This window comes from Symsagittifera roscoffensis, chromosome 4 (genome assembly GCF_963678635.1).
Source record: "Symsagittifera roscoffensis chromosome 4, txSymRosc1.1, whole genome shotgun sequence".
Taxonomy (NCBI): Eukaryota; Metazoa; Xenacoelomorpha; order Acoela; family Convolutidae; genus Symsagittifera; species Symsagittifera roscoffensis.
The window spans coordinates 52,812,887-52,840,411 of record NC_087065.1 but is presented as its reverse complement, the minus strand read 5'-3'; the positions used below and the strand labels follow the sequence as shown (position 1 = coordinate 52,840,411).

Sequence of the window (27,525 nt, the reverse complement as noted above, 5' to 3'; positions counted from 1 at the left end):
ATCAAACTCCGCTTTTGATCAAAGATCTCATAATTCAGTTTCACAAAAGTTCATTGAAGATAGTTAATTGTTTTGTTGCAATTTACTTTGTACAGTGAATTTTTAAAATCATCATTTCAAATGTGCAGTCCACAAATTTGCAATTGAAAATCAATAAATCATTAATTCTAATTTGGAAAAAATTCAGGACCCAATAATCTAATCAACATTACTTGCCAGCTCTAGCTAGCAAGAGAAAAAATTCAAATCTAGTTATTCGAAAATCAGTTCTGGTAGCTTTTTGAACTATCTCGTTTGATCGCAAATGTGGTTGAAGTTACGCGCATGGTGATCTCGCGTTCTCTGGGTGAGACAATTTCTGCCGTACCAACAATTCGGTCGATTCGTCACAGTCCTCGGGAGCTGATCTTCGGGAATTCGTTTTCGGTACTCGTAGCACAGAAGTCCAGCACTTCGTATGGCACATTGTCGGCAAATTATGGTGTCGGCGGTTAAGGGTTGAGGCGATGTTGCAGTAATCGAGTCACTCTCCATATATGGTAGTTGGGTGAGAATATGGTCTACGAAGAAATCTGCCAGACTGATTTCTCTGTCCTAAAATTCATCAAAACTACAAATTAGTCCAAATACTGATCTAAATATCTGATGAGCCCCCCTATAATTTAACAGGTGAATTTAGTTTATTCACTTGAGTGCTTTGCATTTCATTTAATTTAGTCATTTGAGTACTGATCGGTGGCTTTCAAACTTCATATCGCAAAAATGGTGGGTTAGTTCTTCGTTATCTGACTGGAAAATGTTGCTCTTACTCTTCTAAACTGTTCTAACTTCCTATTTTTTTGATTAATCAAAGAATCTGATCAATAATTAATCACTATCCAAGAAAAACAATTAACTTCACGACGCCGTTTTAAACTTACTTATATTTTAAAGCCGTTATAACATCAATATATTTCGTTTGCCGTTTTAGCACAGGCTGTTAAAAACTTCTTCAATCGATCATTAGTTCAAAACCTCCCATTTTATAGGATTGCTTGATCAATTTGCCCAACTCTGGTGGGATTTATTTTCTTTCACTGATATTCAGGAAGGGTTTTACGACGGCAGACGTTCTCCTATCTGATACCCTCCCCCTGACAAAGTCTTCCACAAAAAGCCCATTATATCTGTACGAACAGTTCCCAATACAGTAAGCGGATCAAGTTAACATCCTCAACCCTGAGTTTCTGGGAGGCTGTTAACTTGATTCTATGGAATTTTCAACCTAGAAGAATTGATTATTTTAGTTTCTAGAGGGTCGAAGATCTTAACTTGGTGGCCTATTCATTCAGGTGGTAAGGTGTTAAATTGGTCCTTTATACCCTGAGATAGTCTTGGAGAATGAGGGACTCATATCTGTTTCCATTTAACATGGCGTTGAACTCGTGCACCGTAAACCGGAATTCCTTGAAGTAGTCGATGCACGTTACACAGCCAGGCCTTAAACAAACCAATAGTTTTAAATTGGGAGCAGTGATGATGGTGCGATCACACCAAATGCCGAAAATGAACTCCATCGACCGCCCCTAAAAACTCTTTCAGGTACCTGATTTGCGTGGAACAAAACAAACAAATACAAAAAATTTGATCTCACGTTTGATGATCGAAACAAAAAATGTATTTACTGTATTACTGCATGCTGATTTTAAATTCCAGTGGTCTAAGCTGTATGCTGTCCAACTCTCACGAAACTTTTTAGCACCAAAAAAAGCTAAGTCAAAAGACAATCGTGCTTCATGCATGACTTTGTAAAGCATTAATGAGCTCATAAAATTGAAATTTAGGAGTAGGAGAGCAGTTGTGTCTCACCTATTTCCTGAATCACAGGTGCCAAAATAGAGTCTGCAAAAAGGCTTGCTGCATTTGAAGCACATCTGGGTCAGCCATTCTTGCTGTACACTGCTGTTGTTGCTGCTTGATGCGGATGATGAAGATGAACTGCCTATTTCATTGTTCTCTGCACTACCAGCATCAACGGCAACAACCCCTTGCATTGACAAGGTTACTCTTGCTCTGCGATCTGGCATAAATCTAGCGCAAAAAAACAGACCTTCAATTCTCCAACGAAAAGTTAGGAGTAAACGCTAATAAAACTTTCTTTTTCTCAAGCAGTGTACAAACTTTAGCAAACAAACAAAGCCATCACATTAGCAAAAGTGTTAATGAATTCAAAGAGACCAAAAAAGAAACTGACTTTTCAAAAAAAAAAACTATTCAAGATTTAAGGAAATAAAAAATATCACATTGAACTTTGAAGTTTCTTTACTGATTGACACTTTTTTCTAAAAGTAACCTAATTTGAGAAAACAGGATAACTGTTACTTTTTTATTCATTCCATTCAACTGGCAAATCTCAAAAACACTTGCAAAACTAAAAGTCGGTCACATTTTTGAACTTTCGTAATTGGAGAGCATAATTTGCCTTCCTTTCAGCAAATGAATATGAATTGAAATTAAAAACATTGCCAACAGAAAAAGAGTCAATGAACGCAATTGAATAGAAAAAAAATTGACTTGTTTCCTGGAAAAATTGGTTTTTTTTTCTAAATTTGGAATTTAAAAAAAATAGATGCCCTTTAAGCTCTTTGAACTTCTAGAACAAAATCTGATTAGCAGTTTTTCGATAAAATTACCCCAATTTGAAAAAACCGGAGCGATAGATAAAACTTTTATTTCGCTGGTAGATCTGAATATGAAATTCCATTTTCGAAACTAGAAATCGAATGCATTTTTCGTGACCTTCAAACTTTTTTTGCACGATATTAGATTTGACTTCACTTAAACAAAGCAAATGAACTGAACTTAACATAGCCAACTGACAGTTGGAAAAGAGTCATGAACGCAAAGAAACAGAAAAAAAAACTGACTTGTTTTTTTACCTCAGCCTTCGATTTTCGAAGAAACGAAAGATTGCCTTAAGCCTTTTTGCAATTCTAAAACAATTTATGATTGACAATTTATTCATGAAATTAACCCAATTTTAGAAAATTGGATCAATACTCAAATTTTATTTTGCTGGAAACCTTATAATGAATTTTAATTTTTGAATTTAGAAGTCGTGGCCTTTTCATTTTTGCTGTTCAATAGTGGAGTTTGCCTTCCTTTTAGCAATAGAAAAGCACCGAACTTGAAAAAAAATGATAAATCAAACCTCGAAAAATTAAACTTGAGCGTTAACAAATTTTATACTTCCTTGAAAATAAAATCACCGAGACCTATAAAAGAGTTTTTACTACGTTCATTACTCAAGAAATTAGAAGCAATATTCGTGACTTCGGCTGGAAACAAGTTGCCTTGTAGTATCACACTACGCTCCGCATGTGTAAAACATGCCAAGCAAGACCTTCGAAAATCAAATTAGCAACTGAACAACAGCCAACTGACATTTGAATAATAGTAATGAACAAGGAAACTGAAAAAAAACTGACTTGTTTTTTCATAAATCTTTGAGCTCCGAAGAAAAAAATAGATGCCTCTTAAACTTTTGGAATTTGCAGAACAGTTAATGATAGATACTTTGTTGTTAAAATCAACCGAATTTGAGAAAACTGGATCAGCACTCAGATTTTATTTCACTGGGAAATCTGAGCATGTTTTTCGTGACTTTTGCTACACCCTTCGTGATCTTTACACTCCAATATGCTGTTTGATACTAGAGTTTGGCTTCCTTTTAAGACTGGAAATGTACTGAACTTAAAAAGAAATCACAATTCAAACCGCTAAGAATCACAATTGAGCAAAAAAAAAACAAGAAAATTACCAAGACCTTTATAAGAGTACTCACTAAGATTAAAAAGAAATCAATACTCTTGAAAAAAGAAATCAAAAGTCAAATCGCGAAAAAAAAATTAGCCTGAATAAATTTTAAAAGTTTTCCTGAAAAACGAAAAAAGCCAGGCATACTTACCTAGAGAAGTATTTGAAAAACATAGCAAACTGACAATTGTAAAAGAGTAATGAATGCAAGGAAATTGAAAAAAACCGACGTGTTTTTTTTTTTAAAACTTCAACTTTTGAATGTCGAATAAAAAACTAGATAGTCTTTAAGCTCTTTGAATTTGTAGAACAGTTTATGATGGACACTTTTTAGTTGAAATTATCCCAGTTTGAGAAAAATGGATCAATAGGTATAACTTTTGTTTCACTGGGAAATCTGATCATTATTTTCTATTTTCGAAATTAGAAGTCGATTACGTTTTTCGTGACCTTTACAAACTAGCTGTTCGATAGTTGAGCTTGCCTTCTTTTTAACAATAGAAATGCACTGAACTTAAAAAGAAATCACAGGTGAAACCGCGAAAAATTTAAATTGAGCGTGAACAAACTTTAAGACTTTTCCCTGAAAAAAAAAACTGAAAAAAATCAGCAAGACCTTCTTAAGAGTCTTCACTACGTTCATTACTCTTGAAAAATTTGAATATGACTTATGAAAATTTTTTGCAAGACAAACCACTTTATTTTTTTCTCTTTCTAACTATGAAATCATGAATACTCTTTTTACAAGCTCAACACTCCGGCCATTCAATCATTTGTGGAAAAAAATCGGATTATCGAAAACCTTTATTAATTGGATAAAATCATCATTTCAGAGAGATGAAGACATCAGGCTCTCTAGTCATTGCATTCTTGTCACTAAAAGCACTATGAAAAATATTGTAAAACAGACACTCGCACCACATGCAATACAACACAAACACAAAAAAGCAGACAGAAATTGAGATAAAAACCGTTAAGTCGAAATTGTTTTTGAAAATGTTGAGAAAACCTACTCTACCAAAAATTCTGAAAAAAAAACCTATTTCCAAAATTGCCTTGACTTAAATTTACTTTTTTAAATAACACGTAGCCAACATATAATTGGAAAAATTAACCCAATTTGAAAAACTGGATCAAAAGGCAAAACTTTTATTTCGCTGGGAAATCTGAAAATTAATTTCCGTTTTCGAAATTAGAAGTCGATCACGTTTTTCGTGACCTTTACACTTTTGCTGTTCGATAGTGGATTCTGCCTTTCTATTAAAAATAGAAATGCACTGAACTTGAAAAAATCACAGTCAAACCGCGAAAAATCAAAATTGAGCGTGAACAAATTTCAAGACTTTCCTGAAAAAAAAAAAACAAATAAAATCAACAAGACCTAAATAAGCGAATTAACTACGTTCATTACTCTTAATAACAGACAAATTTGCATCGGTACAAAACTTATGAAAAGTTAATTAAATTTTTGAGCAGACACACGTTGAGCCAAAAACTAATTTGACACATAGGCGAAGCAGAGCTTCGCACCACTTGCGATACAACACAAACAGAAAAACACTCGAAAAAATAATTTAAATGTTGAAAAACACTAGGTGAACCAACATTTTCGTACGTCTAGATAAAAACAACTAGCGGCCCAGTTAAAGCTGGAGGTATGTTTTTAATACTGAATGAATAGGCTACACTGATGCGGCAGGAAAAAAGTGATGTCAAAAATTGAACTTTGCCCAAAGCCTTAGTTGTTTCTCTCCTGAAATAAGTGAGAAGAGTAAAAACTTTTGAGATAATCAATTTTCCCAGGGAGAACATTTCTCTACAAAAAATAAAATTTGCATAAATTTGGAAATTTTACATAAAATTAAGTTCAGAGCCGCCGCAATTGCAGGAACTATTATCGCAACCGTTTCTTTCAGTTGAACATTTCATCTCAGATTTGATTGTGTAAATTTTAAGAAAAGGCAAAAAGTTTCTAAAAAACGGTCAAAAGTTCTAAAAAACGGTCAAAAGGACTTCTTAAATCCATGCCTTTTTCCTACAAATAGCAGGTTGTGGCCGGTTAAGCAGACAAATTCCCAAAACCGGCTATCTCGATTGAACACAACCGGTAATTGTTACGGTAATTTACGCGTTATGTCAAAAAGTTTGCAAAAAAAAAACAAAAAGTTTCAAAACTTCGACTTATTTGAACTTTTTTCTTCAAAGAAGTGGGCATAGTCAGTTATAAAGAAAGACTTTCAACAAACTGTTGTTTTGATTAAACATACGATATCAGATTTGGGAGGATAGTTAGCGAGAAAAGGTCATTTTTATTTGAAACAATAATTCTCGTTTGAATAAACAAAAACAGGTCCTGGTCAGCTTCGAACACAGAACCTTTGACTTCCCAGCCATATTCATTGCCTTCAGGCTAAGTTGGCCGTGAATGCATAAAAGTTTGAATTCAACATGAAACAAGTTACAAGTGATTCTGTTAAACAAGTTGTAAACCCGAAAAAAGTCTATATTCCAGTTTGATAAAGCTTGATCGTAAGCGTAAACATAGCCAACTGACAGTTGTAACAAAGTAATGGACACAAGGGAACAGGAAAAAAAACAGGCTAGTTTTTTGAAAAATATATACCCTTGAAGCTTTTACGATTAGAGCTTTTTTGATACAATTAACCTAAGAGAACTGGATCAACAGGTTAAATTTCTATTTCGCTATGAAAGCAGATGATTCAATTCCATTTTCGAAATTAGGAGTTGATCACATTTTTCGTGACCTTTACATTTTTGATAGTGGAATTGGCCTTTCTTTAAACAAAGGAAATTAATGAATTTGAAAAGAAATCCAAACTGAGTGTCCCAGATTTTACGCGAGGCAAAGCTGTGCTTTCAAACACAAGCGAAAGCACGACAAAAAGCAGTTGTACAAAATGCAATAGAAAAAAATAGAAATAAGCCTCAAATTAGTGAAATTCGGTTACGTCTCAAATTTGAAGTGCGACCTAGAGATTATGACTCTCACGTACTAATCACTCAGCCACGGACGCTTAAAAATCACAAACAATAGCAGAAAAAGCAAAGAACAGATGCAATGAAATTTTGTTACAGATGGTGATTTTAGTAAAAGTGCCACCAAATAAAAGAACAATTTTTATGTACTTTTTATTTGCGAGATAGGTTAGAAAAAAGAAGGTCTATACTAATACACCAAAGCTCCCAAAATCGATAGTTTAAAGACTTTTTCCTAAAAAATTTATAGACAACTGACAGTTGAAAAAGAGTAACGAACGCAAGGAAACTGAAAAAAACGGACTTGCTTTTTTTCTCCAAAATCTTCAACTTTTGAATTTCGAAGAACGAAATAGATGGTCTTAAAGCTCTTCGAATTTGTAGAACAATTTATGATGGACATTTTTTTGTTAAAATAAACCCATATTGAGAAAACTGGATCAATAGATAACACTTTTTATTTCACTGGGAAATCTGATAATTAATTTCCATTTTCGAAATTAAAAGCCAATCACGTTTTTTGTGGCGTTTACAATTTTGCTGTTCGATAGTGGAGTTGCATTGCTTTTAACGATGGAAATGCACTGAACTTAAATAAAATCACAATTAAAACCGCGAAGCATCACAATTGAGCGGGAACAAAATTTTAGTTTTTCAAAAAAAAACAAGAAATCACCAAGAACTATATAACAGTACTCACTAATATTAAAAAGAATTCATCCCGCGAAATCCAACCGCGAAAAATCAAAATTCAGCGTGAACATGTGTTAAGACTTTTTCCTGAAAAAAAAAACGAAAAAAAAATATGCAAGACCTATATAACAGTACTCACTATGTTCATTACTCTCAATAAAACGCTTACAAACGTTGCAAAAAATATTAATTACCCCGCTCAAAAAACTCACACGCACAGAAAACATTTATTTAAATATTAAGACAGAAGCGAAGTTGCACTTCGCATACACAAGCAAAAATATGACCGTTAACGCTTCTGTGAAAAACTGAATGCGTAAAACTTAAGTGACTCACGCCAATTATGACACATTAGCAGTACCAGTCAAAAAATACCAACTAACATGCCTCATCTTATAGAGCAGTCTATGGATCAGTAATAACATTAAAAAATCAAATGTAACAAAAAAAAAGATTTTTTTTTAAATTGGGATTTTTGTGGAAATCATCCCCCACATGCCCATATTAAGTACAAAGTGATAAGATTTGCTCCTAGCAACAAATCAATTATGGCAAATAAGCATCCTTCAACCAATTTGGAACGATTTCTATGACGGATTAAATCTCCGCTTACACGTTAATAGCGCAAAATATATCGCTCGTTACTTGTCCCAAATGGCAATTTTTAAACCCCCATAACTTCACGAAAAATGATTTACAGGAGAAATATCTTTCCAAATTTAAGCTCAGTACAGCAGTACCTTTTGAATGACAAAAAAATCCGTAAAAAATGGCTAGTTAAAAAGTCGAAATTTGCTTGAAAAAAAACACCCCGAGCACAAATAATTCCGTTACTTTCGGAAACAAAAACAGTCTGCGTTAAAATGCTTAGCATTGGCTGTACTTAATAGCTGGTTATTGATCAAAATGAACACTTTCAAAATGAACACATTTTATCGCAACAATAATTGCGACTTAGGTTGAAAAAAAGATAGTTCATACTATAACACAAGCATTGCTGGTGTAAATAGAATGGGTATTTGAAACGCTGATATGATCAAAATCTGTCTGCCGGTTGAGAGCGGATTTGAGAAAATGATTCGGTGATTCTGTTGGACACATTATTTGTGTTCAGATAAGAAAAAATATGTGGAAATGAAACAGTCTGTGTTCGGCAGTGCTAACGATTGCCACAATAGTGAGGAGGAAAAATCGCATGAGTAATTATTACGTGCACATTAATCGACGAAGCAAACCATTAACAAATTTTATAAAAATCTTTTCTGAAACACTTTTTAAAAAAGTTTTTGGAAAAAAACCATAAGATCTTGTAACTCGGTAATCTCCACCAATGGGCCTTAGAAATGCCATTCAGAAAGTTAGGAGAAAGCTGAACCTCTGAAAAGAGTCAATTCTACGGAAACTAAACCGACCAAAAGAACAGCTGGATAGGCTGAAAAAGCAAATTTCTAGTTTGCAAACAATTGGTCCCGGTCGGACACGAAGCCCAAGACTTTGTATTTGACGGAAAGGAACCCCCGACCTACAAATTAATAGCCACACGGGTGCTTGTCAATCTTCAAAGATATAGTTACATGCAGCAAAAGTAATCCAGATATAATATTGTTGTTGCAAAAATACCAAATAATAAGTGAGCAATTTTTTTGCTACTTGGGTCGAGAGAAGGAGTTCGCAATACGCAACTACGCTCCGCTTGTCCAACTAAAAGATAGATTATTAAAAAGGATAAATTTTCAGGACAACCCCCTTGCTTTTTTTTGTTGAATTGAGTCTTTTTGACACATCAGGTTGGAGTATAAAATCAAAATATACTCCAACCTGATATGTCAAAAACACCCAATTAAAAAAAAACATTCATGTCACGCTGCTAAACAAGAAACTAATATTTTGGTTTTGGTATAGTTTTTCGGGAAAAATCAGAGCTGGTCTGTCAAAAATTGGTTTTCTTACCTAAATTGAAATTTGATACTTGAAGAGACTTGATCGATCAGATCCCTGAAATAACTTTTCTGGAATTTTCTGCCGCAACTAGGGCAGTCTGGCGTATATAGCCTAGATTAAGAAAATTTTCATAGAGTTACGAAACAAACAAAACTGAAGCCGAATTTAATATATAATTATATGAATGGTAGAAATGTGATAGATGTGTCACTGTAAAAACTAATTGCGAGAGAAGGATCCCGCATGAGACTAAAAAGAAGCCAATACAGCAAATTTAGCAAATAAACAAAGTCGATCGCTTGTTTGAAAGACCATTTCTCAGGGTTAGTTAACCTAAAAAGTATACGCAAGGTTTTATTTGATTCTTCGAGCCACACAAAAATTACAAATTGAACAACCTTGAAGCACTATAATTTACATAAGAAAAGGACTCTAGCTGTTTCTTGGAACCCCTCCATCACAAATGCACAATGACATGCTAGTACTTTTTATACACTATTTTTTTAATTTTTATAATTCTATATACCACATACGTTTTTATGATCATATACTTTCATATCAATTCGGCAAACCTGGCGCAACATTGGCATGTCAAGTGTCTCGCATTAGTTGCCGGACAAGTGTAGGGTCGCATAGTTTCTGGCACTGTGAGACCATGTTGTCTGGAAGGACACTGGAGGCACGTTATTACAGGCAAGATGCTGTGCCGGTCTAGAAAAAAACAGGAAAGAACGAGCTTATTTCTTCAGACAGATACAAATACAGTAAGTATAAAAAAATTATCGAAATAATATGAATTGTGTGTATTTTCTGAAGAGGATAGACGAAGCACAATTTAGCTGCACACCCAATGTTTACCCGAGCTAAAGTAATTCAAACAGCAAGGTAGATACGTGAACAATATTTGAAAGAAAAAACTTTTTAAAAAGGTAATAACAATAACATTTGGATCTAAGATGCAATTTTCAGCCCAAAAAAACGTAAAAAAATATCCACTCATATTTTTAAGCTCGATGAATTTTAAGTTGAGCCTTGCGAGGATGATAACCTTATTTTGTTCAATAACAGATCGATTACCTTTCTGAAAATTTTTCCAAAGTAATTTGTAACGTCCTGAGCTCCTGAATTTAAAAACCTGAGACTATTTTATCTGATTTTGTTGACATAAGGTGATTGTTAGGTTGATCCATCTGAGTTGGATCAAACACGCTGTCCAATTAAAAAAATAACAACGATAGGTTCCCAGCCCTGTTTTTGACGGCGTTCGCGTGTTTAAACTAATTAGAGACCTGGCCATATGGAAGTTCTATTTTAGGGTAATTTTGGTTGTGGCCTTAAAGCTGTAACGATCCGAAAGTTCCGTGTTTAAGTGAACCACGAAATGGCTCCAACCCAATGTGGTAGAAAAGCACGAGAGCTAGTGTCACTGGCCTTTCAGCCAATTGCTATAGAACCTATCCATCTTGACCTCAAATGTGACGCAAGGAACGAATGTTACACTGCAGCGAACATTTTAAAGACAACTAGCATGTAACACCTCCGGTGCTTCGAATTTATGACAACTATAAAAACGGCATATATTGGAAATAATATTTATATCCTTTGAGTGTACTCTCTGACATAACCCAAGTATTACACAGGGTTGGTAATTTCAAATTTTGTAAAGTTAGTGAAGCTTTTTTTTAATTCAAATTTTGAAAAACCATACAATTTTGTGATTTTTTATATCAGTTCATTGAAAATTTTTAAAATGACAGAAAAACGTCACATCTCGAAAACTAAAAGCAATTGAACAGTCGCATTTGGACGCAAGATTTGCAACTTTTGAGAGTACTCACAACAGTCAACTACAGGGTCGAGAACTTCAAACTTTTCTAATTTTATTTTTGAAAAAAAACCAAGGAAAGTGCCATATCCCAAAAACTACAAAAAATTGAGCACTCATATTTGCATGCACGATTCGCAACCCCTGAGAGTACTCTGACAGCCCCCAACTTCAGGGCTAGGAATTCCAAATTTTGAAAAAATTTAGGTTTTCTGAAAAAAATTTTGAAAAAAAATCATAAAGACGTCATATCTCAAAAACTACGATAAACAGTCATACTTAAAGGAAAAACTCGCAGCCCCTATGAGTGCCCTGATAAAAAACATCAGATGGGAACATAAGAAAAATTTTAAATCTAAGTTCTTTGAACAATTAAGAAAAACTACAAACGTCACATCTCGGAAACAAAAAGCAATCGCATTTGGACGCAACACTGCAACGTGACACTCCTGAGAGTACCCTCACAGTACCCAACTACAAGTTTGAGAATTTCAAATCCTTTGAATTTTTTAAACTCCAAGTTTTCTGAAAAATTAAAAAGAAATCATAAAACACTTCATATCACGAAAACTACAAGGATTGGAGCAGTCATATTTGGAGGCGAGATACGCAACCGCTGAGAGTACTCTGACAGCCCCCAATACAGAAATGGGAATTTCAGATTTTGAAAAAAAAATTAAATTTATGTTTTCTGAAACTTTTTTGAAAAAATCACAAAAAACGTCATATCTCGAAAAGTACAAGGATTTTAGCAGTCACATTTGGAGGAAAAAATCGCAACTCCTGGTAATTTTTCTTTCTTTACCCTGACAGAGCCTCACTATAGAGATGAGAACTTCAAATTTTGTGAATTTTTCTATATCGAAGTTCTTTGAAAAACTTAGAAAAAATCCTAAAAACCGTCATATCTCCAAAACTACGAGAATTTGAGCAGTTAAGTTCAGAAGCAATCTCGTAAACTAAAAAGATTTGGTAACTCAGATATTGAGGCGAAACTCGCAACACCTGGGGAAGCCCTGACAGCATCTCAATATTGGGTTGCTAATTTCAAACTTGGTAAAATAAACATTGAATTTAAAGTGGAAAATCGAAAAAAAAATCTTAACCATTGCAATATACGATACAGCTTAAACATGCAAAAATAATACGTTGAAAAAGCTTAACCAAGGCGAGATAGTGAAGCCCGCATTTAAATATATTATAGATTATAGATTTTTTACAAACTTTTGAAAAATCTCAAAAATTGCAGTATCTCGTAAACTAAAAAGATTTGGTAACTCATATATGGAGGCGAAAATCGCAACACCTGGGGAAGCCCTGACAGCATCTCAATATTGGGTTGCTAATTTCAAACTTGGTAAAATAAACATTGAATTTAAACTGGAAAATCGAAAAAAAAAATCTTAACCATTGCAATATACGATACAGCTTAAACATGCAAAAATAATACGTTGAAAAAGCTTAACCATGGCGAGATAGTGAAGCCCGCATTTAAATATATTATAGATAATAGATTTACAATAATGTTAAAAAGAAACAGGACAAACACCGAAAACTATTGATAACACTCCAGAGTGTAGTTGTGCGACAATTTTATACCTGCTTAAACTGACTTTTTGTGGGCTCGTGTGGGAGTACTTTGTGTGTAGTGGGAGACTGTTTTTGTGTCTTATGAGAAATTCTAGCAGAGGCTCAAAAACATTTACATGCTAACGGAAAATATTAATTCGCTTGTATCTCAGGGGAAGCAGTTACGAACGGGAAGACCGATGAAAGTTGGACCTGGAGGAAAAGTCTTCGCTTTACGTTTATCAAGGTCTGCACATGACCATCTGGAGGTTATAACAAAACTGGTCCTATTGTTAAACTGGTCCTATTGTTATCAGAATACCATTGTGGTGCACTGACAAAATTAGGTAGCTATCGATGAAAGTATGTTCGAACTGCATTCAATAGTCAAGACCTCGTTAGGTGGCCTTCTGCAAACAAGTTTTTAAGATATGAGGGGCGATATCTGACGAGAAAATCAACAACGGAATTCCAGAGAATAAGGGCTTGGGACCCAATCTGAAGCTCGGGTATGAGCAATTTAATCAGGGTCGAAGGCTACGTCAATGCAGCAGATTACCAAGCCATTCTGAATGAAAAACTTCTTCCATGGTGAGAGGACAACAACATTCTGTTGCAAGATAACGCTCTTCTTCATCGCGCATCAAGTACTCAGGAGAGCCTCCAAAACGGTGATATTGTACTGGTTTCCGACTGGCTACTCTATCTCCTGACCTCATTGCACGAAAACTGAAACTGTCAAAAACTGCATGATCCGTGGAAACAAGTAGAAACTGAACATCTGTTCTTATAAAGAGCTTCTGTTCTTACACAAAACTGTGAGTCCGCACGACTTTAAGAATAGAATTTCACTTTGTCTCGTTTTTTCTTAACACTTAAGATTTCAACATGCAAAGGGAAAAATAAGTTGAATTTAAGTTAAGTTATACTATATTCAAATACCAAAGTAATTACTCGGTACTAACTGATTTTTAGAGCCTCGCAATACAAATCGACTTATTTGACCCATCGTCTAAAAAATCGAACCCCAATAACTTGGGCAATTGGGGGGATCAACGTAATTTCCATACTATGAACTTTATACCCAGGGTTTTAGATAAATATGCCTTTTTCAGAGCTCAAAACACTTTTGAAGACCTTTCTTTTCAGTGTCAAAAAAAGTAATCTGCATTCAATTGTTAAAAATTCGCGCCAAATTAAATAATAAATAGATAAATTCACTGCCAGCAGAATCACAAGCCTCATAACAACATAATTACAGTAAAAAAAATATAGGTTCAAATGAAGATAGAAACTCACCACAAGCATTCGACCTTGATGTCTGGGTTTTATTTAAAAAATTTCGAATAAAAACCACAGCAGATAGCTGGAGGAAAATTAAACTGATTTGATTTTTGAACGGAAAACTCAATTTGTTTTACTGCATCAAAGGAAGGTCACTGAAGACCACCACTAGTAGCAGTAGTCAATTTTCTACGTTGACATTGATCATATTATGATGATTATAGTTCTGAAACTTGCTAGTGGAGACCCTACTAACTGTGGCATGTGCGTAGAGCCTCCACAAACCTGTAGAATATGATGGATGCTTTTTGGACAAACGACTTCCAACTGAGCCCATGCAACAGTCGCCAGTGAACAAGTTCATGACGGGCTTTAGCTTACTTAAATCAAAATCATGAATGATTTATAGATATCCATAGAAAAGCTACACAATAGTTCTTGGTTCAAAAGTAAAAAAAAGCTTTGAGAGCACACTGTTCTCTCAATAACCACAAAATTTCAAAACTGCCTTGTTTTTAATTTTTATAAAAAAACCTTGGGTAAATCTTTGTAATCAATAAAATGGCAGTCCAAAATCCTGTGAACATAACAACTGAACCGATATCGGCTATCATTATCAGGTATTTTTTTCTTATACAATTTAAGCATTGAAGTAGCTTTAAACTTTATTCAGCCTATTTTGAAGCATTAATTTGACACCTGTGTCTAACCTCTGAAAAAAATAGAATCAGCAAAACTTAAGGATTGACACAGAGTCCACCCTCGCTCTACAAAATTCATACAGTCTAAATTTCTAGTTTTAAAAATTTGCTTTTACTACCTCGTTGAACAGTTCGTACAAATGTAATTGACCTCTGAATATTTTAATTTCAACAAAGAAGCAAAGCTGCGCTTCGCAAGTAGTAGCAAGAACACGACACAAATAAGCTCTATTTAGTGCAAAAAGAAGAAGTAGAAATAAGCATCGAATTAGTAAAAATTCGGCTATGTCTCGGATTCGATCTGCGACCTACAAAATTGAATCTTGAGAACTAACTTCTCAGCTATGGAACAACGCTGTATTAATCACAAATGCTAGTTTCAAATGAAGCAGAGAACAGATGCTATGAAATTTACAATGCTACAGATCGCGATTATAGCAAAAGTTCCACCAAATAAGGAACATTGACATCAAATAATGAACATTTTTATTTGCGAGTTAGGGTAGAAAACAAGAAGGTTCGTACTAATACACTAACGCTCGCCAGCTGGCTAGTGTAATCATCAGGTCCCGAACGGAATCACGGTATTTATGGAAAAAAAATATTCTTGCAATTCGTTTCATTTGAGCAAACGTATAATAACACCATACTGAATGATTGAAATTCTGAAATTATTGTCGTAATTAAACAGATTTTACGACGAAACACGTACCTGATTCTATATAAAAGACCACAATATTTTGATAGTTTATTTGAAATGTTATTTATATGAGGATCGAAACTCAAATCTTCGTAATTCCAATTTCCTAAATACTTATCAACCAAAAGGTGTTCGCATGCTTTGTTACCTAACTCAATTGTCTTTGATAGAAAACACATCATTATCTTGGACAACTAATGTTCAAAAAAAGTTCGGCTCGTCTTTGGTATTAATAAATGTATTAACAAAAAGCGACACACTGAACCTGATAAGTTGTAACCACTCGCAAGGCTTTTAGTCAAAAAATGTCTGGCCACTCAGTAATTTTCGATCACCCGCAAAAAAGTACTGAATAGTAAGCGCAAAATTACCTGCTTTTAAACCAAAATAGACGCAAAAATGTTTCTAAGCCAGTCATAATTGAATAAGGAATGATCTTGACAAAAAAACTATCTGTTAAATGAGATATAGAAAACTTAGAAATAATAAATAAATTTTGAGAAAAATTAAGTAACTGAAATGAAATTATCATTTTTTTGCCACGCAGATAATTACTTACTTGAAAGACGGCCTTGACTGATCCTTTCAAACCTTTCCCGCGCACGCCTTCTGAAACGAAATAAAATCTATAACGAGAAAACTGAGAGCAAATCGAACCTAGGAAGCAGTAACACACTTCTGACAGCAAATATAGAGCCACAGCACTTAGCCATCAAATCGGTTACAAAATTTTGTTTTATGCTAACTTCAATTCTCCTGACTTGAAAAAAGAATCCTTAAATACAAAAAAAAACGAAAACTCCGTTTCCAAAGTGGTGTTTGAAGTCCCACTGTAAGACAAATTACTGACGATAAACACAATTTGCTAGAAAATATGCTTTACAAAATGCTAGAAAAACCTTTAAATGAACAAAAATAGCTATGAACAAGTAAATAATTCACCTCAATGGGTTAAAATACTTGAACTGAAGTCAAATAACTTTCATGTAATGTTCAAGCCATTTGGGTTCAAATTTTTCGTAAATACAGAAAAAAAAGTTCCATAGTCATGCACAGGTCAAAATAACATCTCCAAAATAACTTCAACTAACGATTTGAACATTCAATTTGCATAAAAGACAACCATCTGAAATCATGCGCAATCAATCTTTTGACTTCCTACCGTATTTCTAAAAGACTCACAGGCGGTGTATCGACTAGGATAAAGCTCGGCTAGCATGAAAAATTTATTCAAAATGCATACAAATCGATCAAATATCGCTGCGCTTATATTCGACAGGATTGGAAATATGCGCGTGAATGATTGCTTATCGCTGATCTATCGCTGTCCTAGACTCCCCAGAATTTTATATAAAGTAAGTCACTAACGATTGTAACAACATCGGTTCAGCGTCCTCATATTCCATAAACTCATCATCATCACTATTAACTTCTTCCTCGTCTTCCAAGTCCTGCTCCTCTTCGCTCGAACTGCTGCTCCTCTGATTTGTCCAGTCAAATTCATAACTACCCGCAACCACCTCCGGCTGAGTGATTACATCCTCTGTCACCTTATTCAATAACTCCAGCTGTCTGAAAACATCTGTATTTCAAAAACATGAGCCGATTCCAGAGGGTATGTAAAGTAATTGTGAATAATCTTCATATGAAAAAAACCCAAAGGAAATATATCTAAACTTGAAAAAAAAATTAGATCAATCAGTATTTCGGAGAATTGCCAGCTCATTGATGTATGAGGTAATTTATGGCCATCCGACCACTGATTGCTGGAATTTTTCGACGCAAAATGAAATGTATAATGTTTATGATCGACGAGTTATCCGATTATCGCCTTTTTAAATATTTCACTATCTACACAGAGACAAAGCTGAGCATACGATACCAAAAGCATAGTATTTTACATCACTTCTTTACATCACTTCCTATACCACACAAACATGCCGATGCAAACTAGCAGACAAACAAGATGGAACTAATAAGTCAATTTTTTTAAAGAAAGCCTACAAAAACTTAGGTTTGTCTCGAATGATGTTTTGTTCACTTGCAGTTCAACTTTATATTTCTCACTTTAAGTCCTGCTCGTGCCTCCTTTCCTGCGGATGAGTGTTCAAGTAAGACTCACAGAGATTGGCCACCAGTCTGTTCTTGCTGATCTTTTCCACTGAGTGACGACACGAGGGACACTTTTCGGATTTGGTCATCCAGCCCGAGTAGCACCCGCCACAAAACGTATGCATGCACGGCTGCAAACGAAAAAAGTTTTTGCATAGGAGTGTCAAGTTGCTTTTACATTAAACAAAAAAACTGCGATTTTTACACAGCGAAGCGGAGCACAGCATTGCAATATGGCCGATCAAAAATGAGACCAAAGGTTAAAAAAACAACAACTTTTTTTACAGCGGCGAACCGGAGTTTCGCATCAATTTTGATACAAGGCACGCGCAGCACGGCAAGCTATCGAATAGAAAATAAGACGAAAACAAAACTTTTTTGGGAGAAAAATGAAAAAAAAAATCAGAAAAACAGTGGAAAAACAACCACCCGTATTGAAAACGATTTTGGAATTGAACGAGCGTCACCTTTGCCGGCCGAAAACACGTGGGCTGATTCATCCGAAAAGAAAAAAATGCCCAAAAGAAATTTTTGTCATCAATTTTTGTGAGCGACTAAGTTTTAAAACTTTGAAATCTTGCAACACAAACTACCTGCATTTGTCACAACAAAGTCAATAATCTTTTGCCTTTGAAGCGGCACAAATTAAAATAGCAAAGCCAATAAAACATAAGCCAAAACCAATTAGGCCAAATAAAGCTTTTAAGCGGAAAAAAAACTAAAACCAAGAAAAAATTACAACGAATTGGTTTTAACTTTACAAATTACAGGAGCAAACCAAAAGCATTTGCACTAAATTAAAATTGCAGACAGGACAAAAAATCCCGATGTAACAACTAAGCGGATAAGACATAAGCAGACAAACGAAGTGTCCGGCAACTCAAATTTTTCCCGGGAAAAATATTCAATTTCAAATATCCTGAAAAAATAGACAAGGTCCGACCGGAACTCGATCCGAAGACCTTAGGGTACTAAGGCAAAAAAATTACCTCTAAGCAACGTCGGATAAGGTCTCGAAGCTGCAAAGCTTCACTAGTAAAGGAACTTTACGAGTTCTTACAGATGTGTAAGAACATTTGATTACGGGGAAAGGTATAAAAAGACACGAATAAAATTGATCTGCCAAAATTGTCATAACTATGTCTCAATTTGTCTTCTACAAACTTATTTCAGATAAGACAATAGGAAAGGTTAACACAATGACTAAGCCGAGCTGCTTCGCACCATTTGCGATACAACAAAGATAGCAAGGAAAGCCAGCCGACCGAAAATGATATGAAATTCGCTATGTCGAAAAAACTATTTGACACAGAGGCGAACATGCATTTTGCAAATATACGCAAGAAGCCGCTCTAAAAAGTGAAATAAGCCTCGAATTTAAATTTTAAAAAAATTCCTACGCGTCGGAGTCAAACTTGTGACCTCAAGACTTGGAGACTCACATTCTCGCATCGGCGCCACGGGTCATTGCAAATACGTCAACACTAGCGACAAAAGACGCAGCTATAGATGCTAATAAATTACCTATGCTATGCAGCAAAAATCCCAAAACAAATTTAGTGCTAAGTGCGCCGTTTAACCTCCGACAAGTAGCTTAGGAACCTCAGGTCCTTCCCTCTAAGCCACAAACGCTTAACTAACGGCAGGCACTGGACACCAATAAAACAGAAAAAAAGATGCTATTAATTTTTCAATGAAACAGATCGAAACAAAAATGTCATCAAATGAGCTTTCCTCTTTGAGAGATTGATCGGAAAAAAATAAGAGTCAACAATAGCTTGCGTAAAAAACGTCGAACTAACTATTTGAACAAAAAAACTTCATACGTGTCTCGGGGCAGTTCAAATTGATAACACAGGGAAGGGCGCAGCTTCGCGTCACTTGCGATACAGCACGAACATAAAAAACCTGAGTAAAAAAAGGATAATTGCTAAAAAAAAAAAGCTCGGTCTACCACAATTTTCGGATCGATAAAAGTTTTCTCGATTCAAGTTCATTCTAGGCAAAGATGCCAAGCAAAGCATTTAACTATTAAATTGGCAAAGGAGCGAAACTTACAGAGCGGAGACAAATCCGATAATCTTTGAGCAGACACCAGTTGAGTCGAAAAAAAAGGATTTTGTAGAAAACTTCGAAAAAATTTAATCAACCCTGAAACTACAATGATCAAGACTTGGAAAATATTTTATACTTGCTTTCAACGCACGAAAAAAACGGCGATGTGGCACCTTAGCCGAAATTTGAGCAGACAAGCGAAAGTCCGACAGTTCAATTTTTATCGAAAAAAAAAATCAATTTCATACATACTGAAAAAAAAAACAAGATCCTTCCCGCGACTCGACCCCAAGATCTTAGGGTGCAAAGGCGACCACGTTACCTCTAGGGCAAGTGGGAACGAACCTGGAAATTTTTAAGTTTAAAAAAAAAGCAAGAAAAAAAAAGCAAGTAAGATTTGTAATAAAAATAATTTACGGTAAAAAAAGCCTACTTCTCGATCACAAGACACTTGATCTCGCATGTGTAAAAAGATATGTCGAGAAACAAAATCACCGTCATTTAAAGAAGAAATTATATTAACATTGCCAAGCGGTAACTAGGCCGACAAAACTTGGGTAGACGCCCGTTGAGCCGAAAACATACTATTGTCCTAAAGAAATTCAAAAAATAGAAAATTTCACCCCGTTCATACATTTAAAGCACGAGAAAAAAATATCATCTCCTTCAAACGACGCAATAGGCGGCGCATAAGCTGATAAAACAAGCCAAAAAGCCTTTAAATCAGAAAGGAAGTTATACAAAATCAGAGATGAAAAATTTTTAAAATAAGGAATGAACCAAAAATGACTTTCAAATGTAGTGAAACAAGTTCAAATCGAAACAAAAAACCATGCTCTTTAAAAACAAACTGACTGAAAAAAAAGCAGGACAAACGATAAATCGAGAATGAACTTTTTCTAAATAAAAATGACTTTAGCCGGAATTTAACATATCTCCTTTTTCGTCCTAATCGAAAACGTTGCCTAATTATTTAAAAACAATTTTTAAATGAAATTGTTCAGAAGAAATTTTACCTAATTAAGAAATTTTCAAACCGTCCGTGACGCAGCGGTTAAGCGTAAAGTTTGTTTGGTCCCACGTAAAAATTTGTTCTCACGTAAAGTTTGTTCCATTTTTTGAGGGGGAGGGGAGGGAGGGTTGTGATACTTGCACAGCAACTTGATACTGTATTTAACCTTTGAAATTATACTTTTTCACGTTGAAAATTTTGATCACAGGGTGCTTCTGCTAGACCCATCAGCTTAATTTTTTACTATATCAAATAAGAGGTCAGTTGCTCGTATAGTCTAGAATCGAAGAAATATGTATTTATCAAAGTTATTGAAATTTTATTCTCAAACATTTCCAATAAAAATTAATGCTCCTAACTTTGAAAGGATAGGTAAAGAGATCAGCTGATCTGCGTAAAATCTACCCTGACTATTAAAACATAATAAAATGAATATATATATATATATATATATATATATATATATATATATATATATATTTTCTTTGAAAAAAAAGTTCCCGACAAGGATCGGACCTATGCATCCGGCGATGAAGGCTGGCCTTGATCGCCGGATGCATTCGTTCGATCCTTGTCAGGAACTTTTTTTAAAAGAAAAAATATATATATTCCTTTTTTATTATGTTTTAGTAGTCAGGGTAGATTTTAAGCAGACCAGCTGATCTCTATACCTATCCTTTCAAAGTTAAGAGCAGTAAGTCTTATTGGAAACGTTTCAGAATAATATTTCAATAACTTTGATAAATTAATACTTCTTCTTCTTCGATTCTAGACTATACGAGCAAACTGAGCAACTGACCTCTAATTTGATACAGTAAAAAATTAAGCTGATGGGTCTAGCAGAAGCACCCTGTGATCAAAATTTTCAACGTGAAAAAGTCTAATTTCAAATGTTAACTATAGTATCCAGTTGTTGTGCAAGTATCACAACCCTCTCTTCCCCCCCCCAAAAAAAAAATGGAACAAACTTTACGTGGGACCAAATATTGGACCTACTAAGGCACCACAACATCTGTAAACAGGCGATAATTGGTAGTCTGCAAAGTCAAAACAAACAGCTCGAAACTAGAATTAAAAATTAGACAATGCTTGCTCAAATTAGGTTCGGCAGCTGGGAAAAGTGGACCGAAAAAAAATACGGATGAAGTTTGCTCCCATTTATCACCTGTCCCTAGTTGACCAGACACGATCTATAAAAGAGGCCTTTCAATAATAACATTACGAGGCCAAACTGTGCATTTTGTGGATTGTAAGCGGATTCCGCAACAAGGACGCTCCTTTTGTTCTTCTTATGTTCTTTCATTTTCTTTGATCGTTCCGACAAAATTTTAACATGTTCAAAGATTTGTCTATGGAATCCAGAAACACCAACCTGCAATGACACCAACCTGCAAAGAATGAAATACCAACCTGCAAAGACACTGGTTGATGGAATATTTCAGTGCATATGGAGCATTTGAGTTCACAGCCGAACATGTTCTGCCCATCGCTATCCGAACCCGTTTCTTCAACTTTAACCCCAGTATCATCACTTTTTTCTTTCACAATTTCTTCACGCTGATCTGTGCCGCTGGAACAGTCACTTTTCGCAGTTTTAGAACAACTAGGTGCTTCATCTTCCAGTTTATTCTCAGCTTGTCTTTTTTGCCCATTTTCAGAATATACATTACAGCTAGCAGCCCTTTTATCCGTAGATTCCGAGTTCTCTAATTCTGCTGTTTTGACGGAAATTATGTTTGCCTCGTTGGTATCTACGATGTTATCAACGAGATTGTTCTGATATGTTTGTACTGAGCCTGTGACTGCATTTGAACTACTGACGTTAGGTTGGCTTTGGATAAGATCTGACACCGGTGCGTTAATTTCGGACTCTTGGTTTTCGGTCACATCGAATTCTTGTGTCTCGTCTATCTGCGAAACAAGTGTCTAGAACGAAACAGGCAGTTTTATGTGGTTTAAAGCAAATATCCCAGAAGAAAAGCAATTAGTCTCTGACGCAGATTTAAAATAAAAGTTTTCTGCCTAAAAAATCATGTTGCTCTCAGCACAAAAATTACCTCAATTAGCATGACAATTATTAGCTGAAAGAAATTAAAACGAGAGACGAGTCGAAAAACAATGATTGAAACAAGTGAACATAAAAATCAACCAAAACTTTTATAAGTTTGTCTGGAGTGAAGTAAGGAAACCACCCGGAGAAACACAATGCCTGGGTTAAATAAGAATTGAAAAAACATCGAGCAGTAAATAAGCAGAAAATGAACGGGTAGACGCCACTAGCCAAAAAAAATCGAACATCTTAATATGAGGCCAAAACTACTTAATACTTAAGCCGATAAAACATTATCTGAAACCATTTATACCGAAGGAAAATTTTGAAACTTAATGCACTGCCCCTCAACGAGGCAACAACGACACAACAACAGCAAAACACAACAACTTGAGCGAAAAAAAAATAATTAAAAAAATCTTACAATTCAATTATATGCACCATTACTAATGTTGAATAGGTTACTCGAAAATGATAACATAGCCAACAGATAGTTGGAAAAAGTCAATGAACGCAAAAAAAAACAAAGACAACTGACTTGTTACTCGAACAAAAATGTCAACTTTCGAATTTCAAAGAAAAAACAGATGCACTTAAGGCTCTTTGAATTTCACGAACAATTTGTAATTGGCACTAATTGATAAATTAAATTAATTGAGAAAACTTGATCAAAGGTCAGATTTTTATGCGGCTGGGAAATCTGAAAAGTAAAATCCACTTTCGAAACTAGTAGTCATTCACGTTTTTTGGTGACCTTTACACTTTTGCTCCACGATACTGGAGTTTGCCTTCCTTTTAACAAAGGAAATGAACTGAAAAAATCAAAAATCAAACCACGAAACATCAAATTAGAATGCGAAAAAAAAACAAGTGACTTTTTAATGAAAAATTAAGCAAAGAATTATCAAGACTTACACAAGAGTCTTCACAACGTTCATTGACTCTTAAAAATTGCAGATCCCTCAAGAAAACGGCACACAATTTTACAAAAATAAGCAGACACACAACAGTCTATTTTTTTATTCAGCAGAATATTTGGCAGTGTATAAAAAATGCAGGTCTCGCCGGGCTTCGAATGCTTGGCCTAAGTCGTCCCAAGAACGGGTGGTACTTCTAGACTAAATGGGCAGAATTACCATTGGAATTGGTTTAATTGAAGCCAGTAAAATTTCGCGAGCAAAGTAATTTATACCCCCTGATTTTACACGAAAAAATATAAAACCCAATTACAACAGGCTAGCTAATTGTCCTATCTGTGCGTTAAAAGAAGGAAAATTTATCACTTTTTACTTGACCTTGCCAGAAAAGAATACATCAAAAAAAAAATTCGCGAAAGCAAATAGAACGAAAACAGATTTTCATGTCAGAACTGGGCTAAAAGGTCTTGACGCTTTACATAATCAACCGATGATTAGAACTAACAAGGAACTACAGTGCAGCAAACTAAAATACATAGACATTATAGGTGTAAATTTTTTCAAATTTTACTTTAAAGGAAAGACAATAATCGAAAACATTTTGTCATTTTAGAGACCTAAAAAAAGCTATTCAGCATTTTTAATGCAGGAAAAGTTTGCTACTATAGCAAAAACAGAAACATTTCGGCAAAATTAATGCATCAAAAGTTCAAAGAATTTTTTTATGTTTGAATGACGCTCATTGCCTGTTGAGAAACCGAAAATCTCTATGCTTGAAAGCAATTCATATAAGAAAAGCCTATACTAAGCAGCTGGAAACAAAATTACCATCAGATCACTTAATATTGAGCAACTGTAAATTTTTTCAAATTTTACTTTAAAGGAAAGGCAATAATCGAAAACATTTTGTCATTTTAGAGACCTAAAAAAAGCTATTCAGCATTTTTAATGCAGGAAAAGTTTGCTACTATAGCAAAAACAGAAACATTTCGGCAAAATTAATGCATCAAAAGTTCAAAGAATTTTTTTATGTTTGAATGACGCTCATTGCCTCTGTTGAGAAACCAAAAATCTCTATGCTTGAAAGCAATTCATATAAGAAAAGCTTATTCTGAGCAGCTGGAAACAAAATTACCATCAGACCACTTAATATTGAGCAACTGAAAACTTAAGCAGCAACTGAAAATTAAAGAAAAAAAAAGTTCAAAAATTAAGGAGCCGCAATTTCTCTGGAAAACAACCATCCTGACCACAAACTTTCCATCATTTCATTGATAGTATCAGAAAAAGTGGTAGTACCAAGTCATGGCACTGAGTGTTCCCACAACCCTTTAACGTATCAAAACTAGTTTTAATTTTAAATAGCAATATTGGTAACAACAAGCATTCTCAACTTAAACAATTTGTATGCGCTAAACTCAATGCATGCGCTAAACGTTTTAAAAAAGCTGGAGAGTTTTTTTTCAATTTCAACAAAGCGCATCGAAATCTTTCAGATGCTACGAAACAAGTTTTGTCAAACGGTGTATGTAAAAAAATGGTCTGAAAAATCGAACCGGAACATATAAGTTCGACTTATTTTTCTCGAAAATCGGAATGCTCAATGGACTGGTAGAATAATCGTGAGTTAGCAAAAAACGGTCTCAATAAATGAAATTAAAAAATAAGAATTTCTTGTTTCCTGAAAAGGCTATGAAAAGAAAATGGCAACGAAGGGAGCCTGAAAGTCCAAAAAACGAAACCAAATCGACGGGTATTTCTCGACACAAGTTCCAAAAACTCAAATATGATATCTCATTTGAATCTGTTCGACGTTACTTCGTAGTAATCAGGCAGTACCCTATTCGTAGTTCCTTCGTAGTACCCTTGGATGAAAAAAAAAAAAAACATCCGAATGTACAATTCCTCCTCTCCTTCAGTGTTCGCAAAAGCTCGTACCCAAATAACTACATGAAAATCTGCCGACAAAAAAATTATGAAAAAAGTCCCATACTCGAATTTACATTTTCTGCCTCGCAAATAACGCTTAAAAGAATTTCTATCAAACCTCAGGTAGTGCAATCTCAGATTGTCTTTCAACTTTAAGCCACACACAATCATCCACAGACTTTTTGCCAATCAAAATTGGGTCACCGAAATGAACGCTAGTGGGTTCGTTCTTAGTCAGTTTATGACCATTCACTAGAACTCCATTGCGACTTCTGTCCACGACTTTAAATGTATTTACATCTCTTCTATCTGAATCAAAATCTAACTCGCAGTGCAGCTGAGAAATCGTTTCATGAGTCACAGAGAGAAACGACTCGTCATTCGGATGCTCGGCTCGGCCCACCCTAATTTTCCGAGTCGAGTCGTCGCTTATATTGCATGAGGTAACAATTACAGAATTGGTCGCATTTCCCAAGGTTGCTCTGCATATAGCGATGGTGATCGTCGCATTTGAAGAATCAGCGCGAGTTCCATCGTCCATTATGGGCGGCAAATCAGTTCTCGGTTATTTCTTTCATTTAAGTTTTCACATTTTGGTTTCCGTCTGCCTGCGCCAGCGCCATATTTAGCCTAGAACAAGGGTTTATAGAACTAATTGCAGCTAGATAAAGACAATAAAAAAGAGCGGATGACCATTTTGTGCAACACTTCCGGTATTTGTAAAGAACGCCCTGAATTTAAGCCGAACTTTGGCAAACTTTATTAACACTTAGTGATCCCAAGGCTCCCTTGACAAACTCTAGAGCTACTGCTGATTGACAAGAAGGAGAACGGATTTCTCTGACAGCAGTTTAACATGAAATTAGCGCAAGCAAAAAAATCCTTGTGGTCTGTTGTAAGCCTGCTCGCTCACTTTATTCGCTCGAAATTGAAATAAAAAAAAACAAAACTTTTAAATCAGTTTTTCTCGATACTGAGATACTGGCATGTTACGACTTCTCGATTATTCGTCTACTCGAATATTCTCGAATATATATACATATATAGGTTTCAAGAATCATGAAAAAAGTACAGTTCACTCTAACGACTCGACCTTATATTTTCAAAACAGAATTAAAAAGTGCACCAATTACATTAGCCAACTCGGAAATCAGTTATAATAAAGCAAAAAATTTTCGAATATAACGATTATCGGAAAAATAACTTGGTCTTACGAATAATTCGAGCAGCGGGTTGTTTGATATCCTCCTGATTACAAACAATCAACATAAATTTCATTATTTGTTTATCCTGCTTGAACTACTACTACTAACAGCAGTTAAAATCTGAATTTGAGTCTTCTAAATTAATCGATTCAAAAAAAGAAGTTGGAGCTTCCAAATTTATCAGAATTTTCTGAAATAATTGAAAACATTGAAAAGTATAAGATTTACAACACAAAATTATTTTACTATTACTCAACTTCCATGACTAGTAACAAACAACATGACTTCCGAACGATTTGGTGTTTTATAACCTAGAAAAAGCAAAAAAACTAAAATATACCAATAGTTAAAAGTTAAACATTTGGGAGCATCAAATTTCAATCTTGAATCGCATCCTTCAGTTTAAAATCGCCTGACTTATCGGTAACACAAATATAGACGAGGCCTCGCACCAGTTGCGCTACACAAATATGTGACAACATTACAGTGTACAACACAAAAAATCAGAAGATAATTAAAACGAAAATATTGCAAAATTGGTACAATTTAGCGATTTTCACCTGACAAATTTAAACCAGGTGAATGAAATGATTGTGCAGAGGGAAAACAGGAAAACTTACGTCGTAGTAAAAAAAAGGAGCAGCCATGACCGAGTGGGGTAAGTCAAGCGTCTCTCAAAACGAGGGTCATGCGTTCGAATCTCACTTTGGTCATGGCCGGAGGGTTCCCAGTGTCATCCG

The 27,525-nt window shown here is 34.9% G+C and overlaps 1 protein-coding gene across 2 annotated transcripts; it reads right to left on the bottom strand.

Annotated features, from left to right (window-relative positions):
• Positions 1-79: 79 nt before the first annotated feature.
• On the bottom strand, positions 80-26,207 carry LOC134845091 (E3 ubiquitin-protein ligase CHFR-like). 2 transcript variants are annotated; one of them, XM_063861941.1, is made up of 9 exons: positions 25,699-26,207; positions 22,095-22,610; positions 17,573-17,748; positions 16,874-17,077; positions 16,065-16,114; positions 9,999-10,137; positions 1,849-2,070; positions 1,362-1,479; positions 80-594 (listed from the first exon to the last, which is right to left on the bottom strand). In XM_063861941.1, the coding sequence occupies exons 1-9, from the start codon at positions 26,119-26,121 to the stop codon at positions 286-288; spliced, it is 2,157 nt and encodes a 718-aa protein (XP_063718011.1). In that variant the 5' UTR covers positions 26,122-26,207; the 3' UTR covers positions 80-285. The 2 variants fall into 2 exon arrangements, with proteins under 2 accessions (XP_063718011.1, XP_063718012.1); XM_063861942.1 differs by having other exon boundaries at positions 22,095-22,595.
• Between the last annotated feature and the right edge of the window lie 1,318 nt (positions 26,208-27,525).

Coding starts and splice junctions, on each gene's coding strand:
- LOC134845091 (XM_063861941.1), bottom strand. CDS start 26,121: ATGGACGATGGAACTCGCGCTGATTCTTCAAATGCGACGATCACCATC. Junction 16,115..16,873: donor GAACCGATGTTGTTACAATC/GTTAGTGACTTA, acceptor ATTTCGTTTCAG/AAGGCGTGCGCGGGAAAGGT. Junction 1,480..1,848: donor ACCTGTGATTCAGGAAATAG/GTGAGACACAAC, acceptor GGTTTGTTTAAG/GCCTGGCTGTGTAACGTGCA.